We start from the raw sequence: 18,104 nt of genomic DNA, 5'->3' as shown, positions 1-18,104 counted from the left end.
GCTGAGCTGCTAAGCTGCCTGCCTGCCTGGCTAAATACTGGCGCTATGTCGAAAATTCATTTCTCTATCACTCACATGTATGAAATTATATATGGAAACAGACCCCAGGTTGAAAAAAAACGAAGTTCCCCTTTAAGTTATAGCCTCTCTGCTGTATTTGCTCTGTAGAATCAACACAACTGGCGGGACGTGTTCAAATTGACCTGAAGTGATAGGTCTGTGTGTAAATAATGAAATGGGACAGTTTGTAACGCGAGGAGATCTTGGCAGCGGCAAAAACAAATGTGGAAAATAATACCAAGAGGATCAAAGGATCAAAGAGTCTTTTTTGGCCGTCGTCGCGCCACTTCATGGAAAATGCTGCTTGTTGTTATCAAAGGGATAACAAGAATATTTGGCAGTTGTTCTGTCAGCACACCGAGGAGGTTTATTCTTGTTGAAAGGAAACATTGGACATTAGTAAAAATGTCGCTACTCTCTTTATCACCTGACTGTGAGTGAAACAGGTTCAGAAACATGAATTATCTAAAAGTCTTGTCGTTTCTCTTAATTCTTTGCAATGCCGTCACTTGGTTTATATTTGTTTTCAGCATATTTAGCATTTATACTGAAGCGCCCCTGGTTTACATCGTTCTCCTGTTTTTCTCTCAGATTTGTACATTTTCCTTTACCTGAAACGATTGATTAGATGATCAACAGATGATGAAAATGATCAGTTTATTTCCTGATACAGCGCCTGGTCCTATCATTTTAATGTAGTATGTTTAAGTTTGATTGTTCAGTTGTACTGGACGATTTTTACTATGATCTGTCAAATTAATTTATAGTATAAATCGGGTGTGAAACGCTGGCCAAAACGACCCTCCAGAGGGTCCAATCCGGCCCGCAGGACGACTTTGTAAAGTGTAAAAATTACAGAGAACACATTAACTGCAAATTGTAAATTTGTAAAACCGTAAATTTAAAATAATTTCTAGACCATGACAATTTGTTTTGATCTTAAAGTAAAATACTAGATTGCTCGTTGTTCTTTTTGTCATTTTATGTCTCATTTTTTAAATATTTTGTCTTGTTTTGTTGTTTTTTTGTCTCTGATTTTTGTTGCTTGTCTCATGTTTTTGTCGTTTTGTATTTCCTTTTTGTCTCACTTGTGTTTTTTGTCTAATTTTTGTCACTTTGTGTTTCCCTTTAATTGTTGTTTTTGTCTTGTTTTTGTCGTTTTGTATTTTTTTTGTCTCATTTGTGTTGTGTGTCTATTTTTTGTGTCTTAGTAACTTTTTTGTCAAATTTTTTGTCTCGTGTCGTTCGTCTCATATTTTGTCTTTTTGCTTCTCTCTTGTTATTTTGTGTCTTTTTGTTTCATTTTTGTCTTACTTTTGTTGTTTTATTCATAAAGTAAAATACCAGATCATTCAGTTCCAGATACCTGTGACTAAATGTTTTGTCCCTTTGTAGACACTCTGTAGATCTGTAGGTTGTAATGTGTAAATGATAAACTTGAGTCTGTATTTTTTAAGAAATTTCAGACTGTTCATAATGTTTTGTGAAAAGATAAGTCCTTAAATGTGAACATTTTTGCACTAAAACAAAAGAAAAATTTGGAGTTGCAGTTATTTGTAGATTATTATGTTATGATTTTATTGGTCCGGCCCAGAAATTGGGCTGAATTTGACCCCAGAACTAAGATGAGTTTGATTTTCCTGCTATAAGTGATTCTCAGCTGGAGCCTTACCTTTGGCAATTATTTGGCTCTTTCTTATCTCAGTACTCCTAACTTCCCTTTTCTCTGGCATTGAGATTTATTTTTGTTTTCTTGCTTTGAATGCCAAAAAGAGTCGTAGTAACCCGTGGCTGACCAGAAACAGGTCTAGAATTATCTACATCCCTTTCTCTAAGAGCATATAGGAATGAGACACATTAAGCGGAAACACTCAGCAGCCTAGTGTTTAACACATGAAAGTAACAGACAGGTTGTTATAAAAGTTCTGGTATAGCTGTGATGTTTTATTTTTGTACTGATATTTATTATAATATGTCCCTGAACTGAACAAATTTTGTTTTTCTCAGATTAGATGTTGTGGTTGTCATGGAGTGGTCAGAGCAGACTATGTGCGTATAAATTATTGGGTTTTTTTTTTCAACACACGATTGGCACAGAAGCTCTGGACTTCACGTGTCAGTGGGTTGTGGCTTCACAGTGTCCAGACTCTCAGGCCTGGTGTCCTGTTACCGGCAGGTTTGGAGGGTTCCGGCTGTCTTTAATGTGTTAAACAGTTTTAGGACCCGAGGATAGGTGCTTTGTGGCGCTGTCAGCCTTCTGTTTCTACAGTAATAAATGACCTGCATACCGCTGTTGGCCCTCTTGAATATCGACTATCATCTCCTCACCTGCACAGTCGTCCTTTTCTCTGTCCCCCACTCTTTGTATCGCCCTTTCATTCATTCTCCTTTCTCTTCCATCCCCCTCTTCCGCCCCACATCTGTGATTTTCATAGCCCACGATCCTGTCCTTCCACTTCCCTTTTTCCCCTCAGTCACACATTGGTTGCTAATGTAATGCCCCTCTGTTTCCTTTTCAGTTTTATTACTTGAAAAGATTGAGAATGACGACATCGGGAGGAAGACCTTGAAGATCACAGATTTCGGCCTCGCCAGGGAGTGGCACAAAACCACAAAGATGTCAGCAGCAGGCACCTACTCCTGGATGGCCCCTGAGGTCATCAAGTCATCTCTTTTCTCCAAAGGCAGTGACGTCTGGAGGTACGACAAACTATATGAAGACCCAGGGCAGAATATCTACTGTGTCTCATTTGTCTGATGTTATTCCTCATTCGTTTGTGAAATATTTCCTTCGCCTCTTCTTTCCCTTTCTTTTTACGTGCTCCATCCTTCAGTTATGGCGTCTTGCTCTGGGAGCTGTTAACAGGCGAGGTGCCGTATCGTGGGATTGACGGTCTGGCTGTCGCTTATGGCGTGGCAGTTAATAAATTAACCCTACCAATCCCCTCCACTTGCCCCGAACCTTTCGCCAAGCTCATGGAAGGTAACTACGACCAAATCCTAGTAGAATTAAGTTTATCTAAAGAGGAAATGTCATTGAGATCAGGATCTGTTTTGCAAGAGTGACCTACGAACCAATTAATGTCACACACAGGCACATTTACAGCCACACCAGCAGTCACAGATATTACTAGAAATATACGCTAGTAAGTCTCAGGGAAATGAGTTTTGTAGCTAACTATTTTAAATAGTCACATAGTTGTAAGAGGACGCTATAGAGACAGAAATTGAATGCACAAATACAAACAGTTTGCTGTCACTGACAAACTGAGATTATTTAGGTGTTTGTGTTACATTTTTGATCCTACTGTAGTGTTTTAAAAACTATAACAGCTTTAAGAACCCCTATTCCGACAGATATATTTACCATTTTGTCAAACTTGTAATACATGAATAAGAAAGGTTTGTCTTTTCCATATCATGAATGAAATTTGGAATCAATTATCCACTGTAGATGGGTCAGCCAGCCACCAGAGATTAGGGTTTTTTGTGCTGAAGTGAGGATGCTGGCAGGATATATTATAATTGCAAACTTCACCATAAAATCTGTTGTGAAAAAGAGCTTGATTCATTAAAGTCAGTGCAAGTTTTTTTCAGACAAAGTTATCAGAATTAAAGATCAGTTTACCAGATAATAAACAATAAAAGACAAAAGGTTTTATCTGCAGGTTTACTTGAATGACTTCACAAAACTTTATCTGTTCAAGAAAACTAGTAAAGCAGATTAATTTAATCTTTGAGTTTTAGTTCTGCATCATGTGAGGATAGATAGTTTCAATTACAGATTTCAAGGAGATGTAGTTAGACTCACATTTTGTCTCTAAAACGTCTGCTCTCCTCAGTGTTGTTTGGTATTACATGTAATTACTGGAATTCAAAGTCAGAATGTTTATTGTTCACACTGATTATATTCGGACATTAGCATTCTGCACATCGTAATTTTGGAAAGTGACGGTGCTTGCTGATCTGCACATTTCCCTGTTTGTGTCCAGAGTGCTGGGACCAGGACCCCCACGTCCGGCCCTCCTTCTCCTGCATCCTGGAGCAGCTGTCGGCCATCGAGGAGGCCGTGATGGCCACAATGCCCCAGGACTCCTTCCACAGCATGCAGGACGACTGGCGAGTGGAGATCCAGGAGATGTTTGATGAGCTCAGGACCAAAGAGAAGGTAGGATAGACTGATCCTTATGTCTAATGCACTGATGTTGCACCGGACACACAATACGAGGCCTGGCAGGGGATTGGTTACAAAAAATCTGCATTTTCTCTCCTCTGTCCCATTCAGACTGCGAAGGTAGAAATTCAACAATGAGCAGGTGTAGCAGACCGCCAACCCATGTTCTGTTGTTTGGGTTTAGTTATAATACATGTAGACTAATCTATCATAAAATCTAAGCATGATGTATCACTCTGGACAGCTTTTAATGACTAAAACGTTTAATTGGTTACTCTCAGTGAAGAAGCTAATCACACATTTAACAAAACGAGTCCTTAATGCCGAGGTGCTTTAGCGTACTTCCCCTTGTTAAGATCTTAATCTGCTTCCTGCATAAGTCTACCATTGCTGGCTTAAACGGGGGTTAATTAGTGTTTAGAGAAACTGCGGGATCAGCACACACAGCTGGGCCAGTGGATGGGGAGCCGAACAGATGGTGAAAACTACACTTGTATTGTTGTTTCTCAAGATTAAGCCTGAACATTTGTGTTACATAACTTACAGTCACCCAGACTAAGCATCTTAATGCTCAGCTGATAATCTGTGTTGCCTCACTGTCCGTAAAGTTTGCTCAATACGTGAAGCTTTAAATAAGTCAGGAGACGTATAAACGGCTCCAGCGAACATTTTCCCATCGCAAATTTCTTAAGATTCCTTGCAGAATTTCCCCCTGCATCAGCAGATTTCCTACAAACATCTCACAGTAATCTGTGTCTGGGTGGGTGGCTGAAGGGGTTTGACTGTAAAGCTGCTTTATGGAAGTCATCCAGTAAGGATTATTATAACTCAGCTGAGAGCAATTAAAGAGAAAATAGAAAGAATGAGGAAAGGGTAAGCCATGGGAAGAGACAAGACTGTGTAGCGATGTAACAGCCTTAAACAGCGGGCAGTAATCTCCTGAAGCCAACTTGTTTTTCATGCTGTTGTCTAATAGATTCACTTCTGTCTTAAAGATATCTGCCTCCAGGAGCTTTGTTTGTTTATATTCTCTACAGTGTGTTTCTCCTCTGTTCTCTAAGAGAATAATGTCTGAACTACCACATGCATGATGAATTGCAATGAATAATTTTCCATAACAGGTGAGATAAATACTTTCTGGATCTATAAGGCTTTGTCTAAATGTTGACGTTATCCTACAGATGGTATCTCTTCAACAGCCCTCTGAATCCCAAGTAGTTTCTGCGCAATTTTTGCTCCAGTCACGTTTTTTGACTCACCGTGGGCTCATTTTTCACGACCGTATAAAGTTTTACACCTCTATAGAACCAGCACCTCCTTGACCAGACCAAAAAGATGCCCTTTGTGTGGAATAACAAAGTTATAATGCTATAAATCATGAAAGAAGAAAAAGCTAAAGATTAATTTCTTTGATTATTTTACAAAAAAATGAGAAAGACCTCAAGTACAACATTAGTATTCCTAATACTTAGAAAAACATTGTGACTTTTCTTCCAGTACATATTTTACTGTTTTACCACTTTTCATACTTTTCCCTAATCTGCTTTGTGCAAACAACATCTCAGCCCAGTTCAACTGGAAACTCCCTGAATATCTTGTTATGTCATTGTTGGTCACAGCAGAGTAAAGTCATTATGATTTTAAAGCTTAGAGTTAGTTAATTTTTCCAACCAACGTTGGCAGACCATCCAAAAGTTCCAAATTTAACCATTCACTTTGCTTTTAAAGTTTCCGGCTCTGACAAATTGTGTAGTTTTGCCAGTTTGTTTTTTTAAAGACAGTCATACTTTTCAAACATTTACCCTACGAGTTTCACACGTCTTTCTTGTGACAGTTGAACTCAAAGTCTACAGCAGAATCAGATATATTACCTGTTTTTTTTCCATACCCTCTCATTTTTAAAAACAGGCATCTGCATTACCTTAATAATACAGACGGCGTTATTACAGTTGAATAATAATTCAACTGACCTGTCAACAGTTTAGTAAAAGATTGAGGTGTTTTGGTCATAGTAGACAATGTGATTTTGAGCTGCTAGTTTTAGTTCACTTTTTTTTTCAAATCCACACCCTTAAGATACGTATCCTCGAGATCCGGCAATTTCCCTCATTCCATTCATTGTCTATGTGAAGCACAGTGTGTTGCATGCTGGTCTGGTTGCAGTACGTTTCGAACTGCGATCTTTCTGCAATTTCAATGCGGCGTGTGGAGGTCCAACGCATGGCGAAACTTTGGCCAAATGTCTAAACTAGCCGTCAGTGAACTAAAACAGGGAAAGATTCATACTGCACAAGTTATTTCTCACCTCAAAGGCTTTCAGCAATACTTTTCGCTGAACTGTTTTTGTAATAAAAGAGAAAGTTTGCGACCGAGCCACCAAGTTGGTCTGGCTTGAAATCCAGGAGCAGACAGCTCCCGACTCGATGCGTTTGTCCAATCAGGGGCAGGATGGTTGAAGAAGATTGGCAGGAGTTGAACACCGGTTTCTGGATTCAAGTACACGCCCACCATGCAGGCGATTGTCAGGCGGTGTGTTTAGAAAAATGCATCCAGTGGACACGTAGCATTAAATTTGTTTTTCTACCCAAATTTGTGAATTTGGCAACAATTCTGGTGGGATTTCCCTTTAGTTTCCCATGTACAAACGTTTTTTAAGGGTTTTGGCATTCTGTAGTGTGCTTTAATGGTGCTACCCATCTAGAGATAGTCAGCTGTAACCTAAAACAGGCCTTGCTGAACATACTGTCTCGTCAACATTGACCATGAGTCTTTTCTCTGGCCCTGTCAACAACAGAAACCTGCCGGTTAAACACTAACACGTCCTAGTATCTGCTTCTTCCAGGAGCTCCGTTCCAGGGAAGAGGAGCTGACTCGAGCCGCCCTCCAGCAGAAGTCTCAGGAGGAGCTGCTGAAGCGTCGGGAACAACAGCTGGCAGAGCGAGAGATCAACGTGTTGGAGAGAGAACTCAACATCCTCATCTTCCAGCTCAACAAAGACAAGCCCAACGTGAAGAAGAGGAAAGGCAAATTCAAACGTTCCCGCCTCAAACTGAAGGACGGAAACCGCATCAGCCTTCCCTCAGGTGAGCAAACACGTCTTAGCTTGAGCTTGGGATGTAAATTACAGGTGGTTTGTGCGAGATCGTCAGATTTTCACGTTGCACTAATCAGCTGGCAGCGCTGGTGACGGGCTGCTTTCACATGTCAGAGACCGTTTATCGTCTGTCTTCTCTAGATTCAGTCAATTATTCCCGTAGAGATAGAGCTTCACTTGGTTAAATTGGTGTAAAGGTGGCTTTCATAGCACCTTTATAACATCTGGCAGGAATATCCACCCTAAAACTGGACAAATCACTGTTCCAGTTAGATCAGATGGCTCATACTTTAAAAAAAGGAGTGAATCCATGAAACTTTCTCTGTGTTTTGTCTTCTTTTACTAATTCATTTAACAATTTTTCCTTGGTGTTTGCATTTTTTTTGCTTCCTCTCTGACAACATGAACAGCACTTCGTTCAACTCGGGTTGTTTTTAGAATGTTATATGAATAAATTTGACTTGATTTGAGATATACAATGCCATGTACTCATACAAGTTACACCCAAAACACAGAAAACCTTGTAAAACCTGTGTAATTCTGACCATTAGATTGCCGTACATTTATATCTACAACAAAACAAACAAAGTGATGACAACATAGATTTTCAAATTATAAAAAAGTGGAAGTACTAAAGTAATATTTAACCCTGTAAAAGACCCACATATAGAAAAAAATTAGCAAAAAAAGTTATAACAATAAAGTAATAAAATATATATATGTAAAAAAATATATAAACACAAATATAAATAAAATATAACAAAAGAAATAAAATAAAACAAATAAAAATACTATTTTTTTATTTTTTACAGAAAAATACGCTATATGTATAATTTATTTTTTAATTTATTTCTTTTGCTCATTATCTATCTATCTATATATATTATATTTTTTAGTTTCTATGTTTATTTTTTTGCTCATTTGTATGAGCTTATATAGTAAATATTAATAAAATAACTAAAACTGCAGGGTTAATCCAGAATTAAATAATCTGTATTGCCTTATTTTTTAGGCTTTTGACAAAACCTTTTGCATGCTTTAACAAAACAGAATTAAACAGCCGTTCTAATGTTTCATCATCTGTTTATCAGAGTACTTAATTGAATTTCATGGAAGATTTACACTCGTAAGTCCTCACAGAATGTACGACAGTCCATCATGTTTGCATGTTCTTGTCCAGTTTACGTGTCGGTTTATATTCACTAACTATGATTGTAATGACTGCTTTGCATGCTCCAGACTTCCAGCATAAGATCACCGTGCAGGCGTCCCCTTCTATGGACAAAAGGCGGAGTCTCCACAGCACCAGCTCTTCTCCTCCCAGCAGTCCCACACTCATCCCCAGGCTACGAGCCATTCAGCGTAAGTTTACTTTGTTTTTATTTATGTGAAGTCCCTGGTTTTTGTCAGGTATATTTCTGTCTATTTAATCCACTCCTGCCTCTGAAGCCACGTCAGCTCTGTGAGCGTTTCATGGGAACGGTGTTGTTCACAATGACCCATGTGAACAAAAGCTCCAGAGCGACAAGCAGTTGGCCAGTTGTTTGAACAGTTTGATAAAGATGTTAGTCACGCACCAACGCCCTTGTAATAACTGGAACACATTCCTCTTGTGCATTTATGGTAGATGGTCAGCAGAAGGCACAGATTGCGGCTCAGATTCTCTCTCGGTCTTAACAGAAGCGACTGATAAAGGGTCACCCGAAAATCATAGATAAAAACCTTACGGTGCTGTTGATCTGCATTGTGAGGGGTTTTCTCCACAGCAGAGGGTTTAAAGAAAAGAGAAAACCTTTTAAATTAAAATGAACCAAACTTTCCTGACTAGTTTTGTCTGATTGCTGCTTAGATGTTGTGAGTTACAAGATTAGATAGATTGTCATTATTGACAGCAAGGTAGTTTGTTTCCCCAAATAAATGAAGGCTGTATGTAGATACAGCCTTCATTTATTAGACCCCCCAGAGAAACGCGGACAAAAATCCTTGATTATGCGGGCTAAAATCCTTATGCGAATAAATATGCAGGGTTTTTATGCCATTTTATGCGGGGAAATTGTGGAAAGTTGCAAAGTATGTGAATAGTTGTGAAATATGCAAAAATATGCGCGATTCACCTGCCGTCTGCCTGCGGATGGATGCGTCCTCTAATCAGACACTGGGTCTGCTGCGGGGTTACTGGACTGACAGCCTGTGCTTTGGGAGGGGGAGAAGCTCACAGCAGCACCTGCTGCTTGTTGAAAACAGTAACTGCAGAATGATCCCAGTTTTCCTGTCAGTCTCCAAAACGGCAGAAAAAGTCGCTAGATTTGTGGCTAGTCGCTTTAGACAAAAAAAGTCGCTAGGACGCTTTGGAAAGTCGCTAGATTTAGCGAGAAAGTCGCTAAGGTGGCTACACTGGCGCAGCGCTCCGCATCAGCTCATGCTTCTAGTGTGTGTGTGAATGCGTGAACTGATGACGTCAGGCCGGGCGTCACAACTCCATTCATATTGGTTATAGTTTTCTCATTTTATGCGGAAATTGTGAAATCAAACAGGACCCGCATATTTCTCTTTTTTTTCGTGGAAATGTGAGATTCTTGCGGGAATTATGCGCTGTTTTGCGGGGATTATGCGTCCTTTGGGGAAATAATTGACCCCCGCATAATCAGCGGCATTTTGGTGATTAATGCGGGAATTCATGCGATCGCATAATCGCGTTTTTCTGGAGGGTCTAATTTATACAGATGATTAATGATCATTTATATCCCCACATGTAGCTCAACATACAACTGCATAAACATTTAAAGTAAGTTTTATTTACAGGGCCCCAAATCTGAAATTCGCTCTTGCTTGACTCGGTGTCTTCAGTTTTAAGTGCTCTGTTTCACATCAGTTCTAAGCCACCTGTGTCATGACGCTCATGCTGGTTGTATGTTTCCGTCCTCAGTGACGTCACACATGCGGACGCACAGTTTGTATGTTTACCAGCAGGATGTTGACCTGACCAGCGAGCTCACGGCCTGCTCCGGGTTCAGGAGGAAAGGCAAGCTCTTGGCTGCAGCGTGGGCGTGGCTGATAGTCTGGCTAACTTTGACAGCACGGTTGTATGTGCAGACTGATGAGGTTTCCCTGATGTGTGGATTATAATAAGACTTTGGTGGCTGTTTCCTGCTAAAATTGTTTCTCTGGTAATCTGAAAATCAAAGGACAAGTGATGCTGATTGTTTATTCCAGTTGTTTTTGACTCATCTTATTATTTTGTGGCTTTTGTCACTGGCCCAAGTGTGTTGCCATGACCGAAACTCACACCTTTCAACTTCATAATGACTAATAAACATCTGTAAGCTGCTTTTATAACAGTGTTGTGGGTTTTTGTTTCTGTTTCTTGGCGACATTAAGTTGGTGGCTGGTTGTATTTTCTAATGGGACTCTGGATTTTCCTGAATCAGACTCAATAAAATGATTAAAGGCTTGCAATTATACGCTATTGACCCTGAAATCCCAGGAGCTGGATTGTCATTTAGACTTTTTAAGTACTCCAACTCCGTATCAGGACAAACAAATAATGCAAAACAACCAATAACCATGGCAGAGAGGGATTATGATGGTGATTTGACACCGATAATCCTACTAACATCTCTACTCCTGTCAGGGCTGCGGTTTCTCCAAGGACAGCTTGTTAGTCAGTTAGTTGTAACGCTCGTGATCACTGTGTTGTCAGTTACTCAAGACGAGAGCAACCGTACGTGGGGCCGCAGCTCCCTCTTCAGGCCAGAGGAGTTCGATGACGTGAAAAAGGGAATCAAGAAGAAAGGAAGGACCTGGGGCCCCAGTTCAGTGCAGAGCAAGGAAAGACCTGCTGCTGCTGAGAGGTATAGTGTATTAACACACACACACACACACACACACACACAAACAGGCTGCTTATTTTTCACACAGCTACACCCTTGTGTTTAAGTTTTGCCTTTATTAGGAAAACATGTAGGTGTGCTCTGTCTAAAGTCTTCATTCTGCATGGGATTTTGGTGCTTTTTGGTGCTGATATAAGACGCCTGTGATCCTGATTGACTGGCTGAGCATTTATACAGACCCCTACCTTCCTCCTCTCATTTTAACAGTCTAGCTCAGACATGTCGATACCACATTACAATACTGCAATGAGTTGGATTTATTTTCACTCTTCTCTGTGTCTCATACAGTTATCTGCTGCAATCCTACAACCTTAAAAGTTGTAAATGTGTTTTATGGAGCAACGCAAGACATTTCTAAATGCGGAATTTCTTTTGGGGGAAAAGAACAGTTTATTTTGGATGTTTACCACAGGAATGGAGAAAAAAAGGCTAAATATCTATTGAGTGTTTTGCTGGTTGCACGTAAGAAATCGACAACTAAGAAATGGTTGTCACAGGATACATGGTGGGATATAACACTGGATGTTATGAAATGGAAGAAATGACAGCGTTTGTAAATTAAAAAACAAGATTGGTTTGTGGCATGTTGGGAAAAATGGGTTGCATAAATAAAATTACAAAGCCCAATTTAACTTTGAGTCAGAAAATTTAAAGACGGTGTAATGGTCACTCCCTGATGTTCACGATTCTGTTCAATTTAGTATTTGTTTTTATTTTTCTGGGAAATTGTTTTCTGAATGAAGAACAGTTGTGATATTGTGCACATGCTGACATGCTGGCACATGTGAGTTATAGCCATCACTACAAATTGGTACAACTGATTAAAAAAAGAATTAACAAAAAAAGTTGGAAATGTGTCTCCAAAGTGGCATCAAACAGACACTTTTAAATTCTATCACGCGTCTGATCGCTGAAACCAACAAATTCTCAGCTCAGCTCAAAAGCATTCTGTCTCACTACTTTCTTTGAGCTTTGGATGAACTATTAGATGCATTACTATCTAGAAAAGCACTCAGTGAGTGCAGTACTCCTCCCAGGCCGCTCAGTTCACTAAACATAGTTAGACACACTAAACTGTGACGTTTTAGTGACATTTTGGACGACATACTAAACAGGCCATATTTATTTTCTGTATTCATTTAAAAACAATCTGTCAACTTTGTGCCGTACAATTGCCATCTACTTCTTAATGTTCATCCTGAGCCGATGCCGAGGTTTCATTTTGAAGTCTGATACCAGCTGTGACGCCAGTATAATTGTGCATCCTTAATAGAAACATGACCTGTCTGGAGGAGACTGGACTGTAAAAATGCTTTTAAAATAAACATATCTGCCTTGGGAATTAGGTTTTTTCCCCCTGAATGTAATAAATTCTGAGTAGTGCAGCTACACAAACACACACACGGCCTTCTTCATGTTCTGTATGTGTGCTTTGTTTTCAGAGTGCGTCCTCTATCAGACGGCAGCAACCCCTGGTCCACCAGCCTGGTGAAGTCCCAGAAGTCTGTCCCCCTTGCTGCCCTGTTTGCTGACCAAGGTGAGCTGAGCTTTGAGATTTACGTCAAGATGTTGCATTTGGAAAGTCATTTCTTTCTAACGTCCGCTTCCGTGTTGCCAGCTGGGGCCGGTAAAGACGAGGCGTTCGCCCAGGAATGTCCTGACAGCAGCTCCAAACCAAAGCAGCTCAAGTTCCCCAACCAGGTGTACATTGATCTACCTCTGTGGAGGGACGAGCAGCAGCCCCAGAGCCCCGCCGGGAACTGTGGGCCGGGAGACGGAGGGGTCGGGGCAGCGGGTCAGGGCGGCCCACCTGAGACACCAGACGACCCCTACACCACCACGTCCACGTCGTCCACCTCCACCACCCCACAGCTCACCCCCACCAACAGCCTGAAAAGGACGTCAGCTCGCAGGAAGACTGACTCGGTGCTGTACGGCTGCGGCTCGCTGCTGGCTTCAGTCGTGCTCGGTTATGACATCAGGGAGGCTCTGAAAAACTCGACCCCCGGAGAAGACTGTGAGCCGCAGAAAGAGGAGAAAGAGAAGAAGAAGAAGGAGGGCCTGTTTCAGCGCGCGACACGTTTCCGCCGCAGCACCTCGCCACCAAGCGGCCGCTCCCGCAAAGACGAGGCGTCCTCCAACCACACCTCCACCCAGCCGGTTAATCTCATCTCCATGTCCGCCATCATGGAATGCAACTCCACCAAGTGCCTGCTGCAGTCTGAGGGGGAGGTGTCGGAGTCCAGCCCCGGGAAGGTCGAACACGTGGTCGTCAATCATCACACAGAGCCGCCCAGACCCGGAACGGCAGCATCCACCGACGCTCAGAGCAGCAAGACCGCAGCTAAAACACAGACGCCTGTCCAAACCCAAAGCCAGCCGCCGGAGCAGAGCAACCACAACACAGGAACACGTCTACGCAGGAAGAAATACACCAGCAGCCACAGTAAGTAGCACAAAGCAGGGTTCAGGTAAGTCAGCATGAATAGACAGCTGGTTAAGTCTGAGTTCTGTTCCTACAGACTGATGGAAGTGGATTTTTACTGTCAGAACTCTGGTGAAAATGTGAACAAAGCCGTTAAGAGCATCACGATATCGATCGGTTCTTCATGAAAGTCATGAATACCAATGACTTTCATGCATGTATGAAATATTTTTAAAAAGATAACAGAATATGTTCCACTGTTTTTACAGGTTGATCTAATAATGCTGATGTTTGTCGGTTTTTCACCATTCTGAGCGTTTTATTAAATCTTATTTCACTTCCAAGGCGTGATGGCCTTAAAGCAGAATTATTTATGTACTTTTACTTTGAAAAAGCCTTTATTTTGAAGTTGTCTGACAGTTGTCACTTCCTGTGCGCTATTTTGATGTTTAGCTTTGCACACATACGCGCTTTTCTGGATGCACAGCTCTACTTTGTAATCGCCACGAAGGCAATGTGAGAAGTAATTAACTTCATTTCTGGACTTACTGGTTAAGTTAAAAGGATTTATTTACGTGTATTTATGTTGTTTTATTCTGTTATTACAGAATGAACTGTAACATGTCTATCAAGAGCTAAAGTAGTAAAGAAATTAAGTTTGCTACGACTCACGATTCATTTTGCAAACACAAGTTTATCTAGTTGGATGGAGATGGTTTTCCTTTTCTTCAAAGCATCAGAAGAGTCTGACTTAAGCTTAGGAGCCATAATGAAGGGCAAAAAGTTAGTGAATGTAGCACAATCCAAGGTGGCGTACAACTGGAGAATGTAAACAAAGTTGTCTAATAGTGTTGCGTAACGACGTATTCATCCACTTCACTCGTCAACTAGTTCCATGTAACCAGTTCTGACGTAACGATGAAACGCTGTAGGTCGAGGACGTCGTAAACCGAAGACTCCCTCTATCGGTTTAAAAATGTGTCTCCTCTGTTTGTTCACAGCCAATGGACCGCCCACTCTGCCTCCTCCAGCCACACAGAAGAAGCAAGAGAAAGAGAAGGATGGAGTGTCAGAGAAGCCCTCCGGTGGAGAGGCCTTCTCCAGACCTCGGCCGGTGTCTTTCCGGACCAAACCCCACACCTGGGCCCTGCTGCGAGGACGCAACAAGAGCTACTCCCTGGGCCACTACTCTGGAGAGAAGACGGCGCAGAACCTGAACATGGTGCTGTCCTCGGAGGTGGGGGTGGGCTGCTCCCTGCTGGACATGGACACCGAGGGCCAGAAACGAGACTGCACCGTGCCGCTCTGCCGCATCCAGAGCTCCCCGGCTCGGCCCTCCGTCTTCGAGCTGGAGAAAGAGTTCCTCTCTTAGGAGCCTCGACAAGTAATCTGCTGTGGTTGTAGCTCATCAGACAGACAGAATATTTTTGGCCTAGAACTCCTGGAGGGTTTAGAACCAGGCTGCCTTTGTTTCCATTTTTTAAAAGAAGTTCTTTCTTGAACTGTAGGACTCAGCTTTGTCTTAGAACATAGTGCTGTCAGTGTTCTAGAGCGTAACAGAGTCTGAGACTTCTAGGAGACGCCGGTGTCACAGCAGTTCTGGAGCGTTCGCCCTCGTCTCACCGGAGAACGTCGCGGCGTTCTGAAACCTGAGCAGAACGTTCCCGAGCCGGATCAGCAGCTCTGATCGCTCATCTCTCTCCCCCTTCGTCACCCCTCCTCCCTTCTGTCGGTGCAGCTAAACGTTGACCGCTGCTGCAGCTTTCGCAACACAGTACCCTCACCTTTTTATTTATATATATATTTTTATAGGTAATTTAATATGAAGAGACTCGACCTGACCTTAGCAGCCTGCAGGACATACATTCCATGTCAGTTTCGAAGCTGTGTGATCACGCTTTTAGAGTTCTTTGACTTGAGAATCATGCATGCATGTACCCTTAAAATGTTGAACACAAAAAAAAATCATTATGCCTTGTTTGTAAATATTTCTTTTTATTCTTTATCGGCCTAACGCTGGCAGTCATTTTGTATTGCATATGCGCTGTTTTATGACTGTTTTCAAAGTCAGCAGGACGGGTTACATACCTTATGGTAGCGGGGATGCTCGTATGTTTCCACCCAGAACACCCTGAAGATTTTTAGAGATGCGGGTAGAAAAACACTGGAAGTCCTTACAGAGCAGACGTGGAATCTTTCCTTTTAAAAGCTGTGGTCATATGTTGCTAATATGGATTTTTCTAAGAGTATTTATAGAAAAGTTGGTTAATATGCAGCAGAAAGCATGTCAGGAAAACCTGCCCCAAGTTAATGAATTCATAATGTGGTCCCCTGATGACAGCTGACTGGTTGGAAGTATAATGTCCTGAAGCCCCGGAGTTTCCACACGAGAGAGTTTTTATTTGAAAACACTTTCTAGATGCAGAAAACCTGACAGATCTGTGCCTTCATGTCCGATTTCAGCCCCAGTTTAGTTTCATGTGGTTCATTTTTCTGTTACGTTTAACTAGTCTGACGTTTACGAGTCAGATTTTTACTTTTTTTAATGTAACATTGAGCAAAGGCTTTCCCTAGTTAGCCAAACATCCTCCTAAAGGCCAGTTCATGCTTTCTAGGCATCTGCAATGACATGCATGAGGCAAATTTCATCACAACACGTCTGCAGACGGCCAAAACAAGCGCTTGTTTTGTAGAGAAGCTGTGCAACGAGATCCTCCGTTATCCACACCTTTTTACAGTATCATCTAAAGAGTTGTTATTAAAGGAGCTGCAGAATTCTAGCTACGTGTTTTCCATTGATGGTGTCCAACACAAGAGGCTCTAAAATCTCCAGATGTCCTGTGTTGTGTCCGACAGAAACTTGGTTCTCTGCACGTTTTTGACAAAATTCAGTTGTAACGGGTTCTTCTCAGTAAAATTTCAGTTCACAGCCTTTTATTATGCAAGTTAACCAACGTTTCAACAACGTTTCAACAAAGTTACAGCCTTCTAGAAGCATCTACAAGGAGGTTTTCTGTTTGACATGAGCAGTAATATCTGTGCTGCTTACTGTTGTAGTACAAATACAACCCTATTTTTAGCAGGAACCATGAATTGGCCTTTTATCGAGTTCAGGAAGTTCAAGGACAGAATTTGTTTGCTTTTCATCATTATACTGTAAACTTCCGGCCACTTGAACAGTTTCCTGATTCATTAACAGGTTTTTCTCTGAACCTGATATCATGTAGCTGATCTACTGGACGTAGCTCCAGCTTCAATCCGGGGCTACATTAAAAAGTGAAGTGATTATCGATCCATAAATGTTTGATTGCATTCCCCCAACCTTTCATCGTCGCTGTCTTCGTTAGAAAACCTGCTTTGGAAGGACTTTACTGACAGATCTGAGTTTCCAAATGGTGTAAATATAACTGTGATTCCTGCTGTTTATATCACTGTGGCATTTTGTGATGATTTAGAATGTGAACTTTCCCATGTTCTGTCTTTTCAAACCAGGTCCAACACTGTAAAGGCCTTACTAATCACCAAGCTGTTAACGGTGCCGTTTACAAGCCAATTGTTATTTTTTATTATGAATCGGGGGTATCTGGTGCTGTACGTTCCCCTCAGTAGCCTGCATTGTTCCTTTTCCACACCCACAACTCCCTCGGCTGCTGGTTAACTCAAATCAACATTCCCAAACAAACATTCCACTGCTTTCTGATGAAGTGCAGCGATAATATTTGTGTGACCGGTTACCAGTACGGCTCATTCAGGCTTTCTGGCCGCGGGATCAAATTCAACTCGACCAGCACTAAAGGCCTCTTTGTCTTCAGGACCAAAACCACTAAATGAACTAGCTGCTAGTGAGGAGTTGTTACAAAGAAAGCGACTCTGTTCGAAAAAACGTCACAAAGAAACCTCAGAGGCTGAAAAACCCGAAACCTTCTGATCAAATGACGAGAACTTTCTGTAAAGTCCTTTGAAAAAACAACACGGAACTGAACACTTGTGTGATGCTGAATGTGTCAGATTTTAGCATGGAGTCCATCTGTGTCAGTGAGCGGTGTTGTTATCATTACAGTATTGGTTGTTTCATGCCTGATTGATCAAGAGTATCAAGTTTATCGACATTTTGAATAAAGTCTAAATCAAGATTATTGTTGCCTTTTGGTTTTTCTTTGCAGGAACAATTTCTACGACTACGACTGACTGGCTTTTCTTACATTTAAAGCAGTGGTGAAAGAAGCATTCACATTTATCACTGTTGTAGAAAAAATGAGCCTCAGTGCCAAGAGATGGATCAATGTATGGCATCTCTGATGCAGTCCTGTTAATGAATTGCCCTCTCAACCAGTTGAGCTACTTGGGCAGCTTTTTTCTACTAGCTGGACCACATACTAAACTGTGACGTTTTTGTCACATTTTGGACCACATACTAAAATATGACGTTTTGGTCACATTTTGGGCGACATACTAAACTAT

At 41.4% G+C, this 18,104-nt stretch overlaps 1 protein-coding gene across 1 annotated transcript in view; it reads left to right on the top strand.

Annotated features, from left to right (window-relative positions):
• The window catches only part of map3k21 (mitogen-activated protein kinase kinase kinase 21), a 30,594-nt gene extending 12,818 nt beyond the window's left edge, over positions 1 to 17,776 (top strand). Inside the window, exons 2-10 of the mRNA XM_022203790.2 lie at positions 2,580 to 2,760; positions 2,895 to 3,043; positions 4,053 to 4,228; positions 7,077 to 7,317; positions 8,568 to 8,690; positions 11,029 to 11,179; positions 12,661 to 12,755; positions 12,837 to 13,664; positions 14,645 to 17,776. Of these exons, the coding sequence (XP_022059482.1) occupies positions 2,580 to 2,760; positions 2,895 to 3,043; positions 4,053 to 4,228; positions 7,077 to 7,317; positions 8,568 to 8,690; positions 11,029 to 11,179; positions 12,661 to 12,755; positions 12,837 to 13,664; positions 14,645 to 15,015 (2,315 nt within the window). The 3' untranslated portion in view covers positions 15,016 to 17,776. The remainder of the gene's footprint in view (positions 1 to 2,579; positions 2,761 to 2,894; positions 3,044 to 4,052; positions 4,229 to 7,076; positions 7,318 to 8,567; positions 8,691 to 11,028; positions 11,180 to 12,660; positions 12,756 to 12,836; positions 13,665 to 14,644) is intronic.
• The last annotated feature ends 328 nt before the right edge of the window (positions 17,777 to 18,104 follow it).

Source organism: Acanthochromis polyacanthus, chromosome 15, assembly GCF_021347895.1.
Source record: "Acanthochromis polyacanthus isolate Apoly-LR-REF ecotype Palm Island chromosome 15, KAUST_Apoly_ChrSc, whole genome shotgun sequence".
Taxonomy (NCBI): Eukaryota; Metazoa; Chordata; class Actinopteri; family Pomacentridae; genus Acanthochromis; species Acanthochromis polyacanthus.
This window is presented reverse-complemented; position numbering and strand designations above follow the sequence as displayed.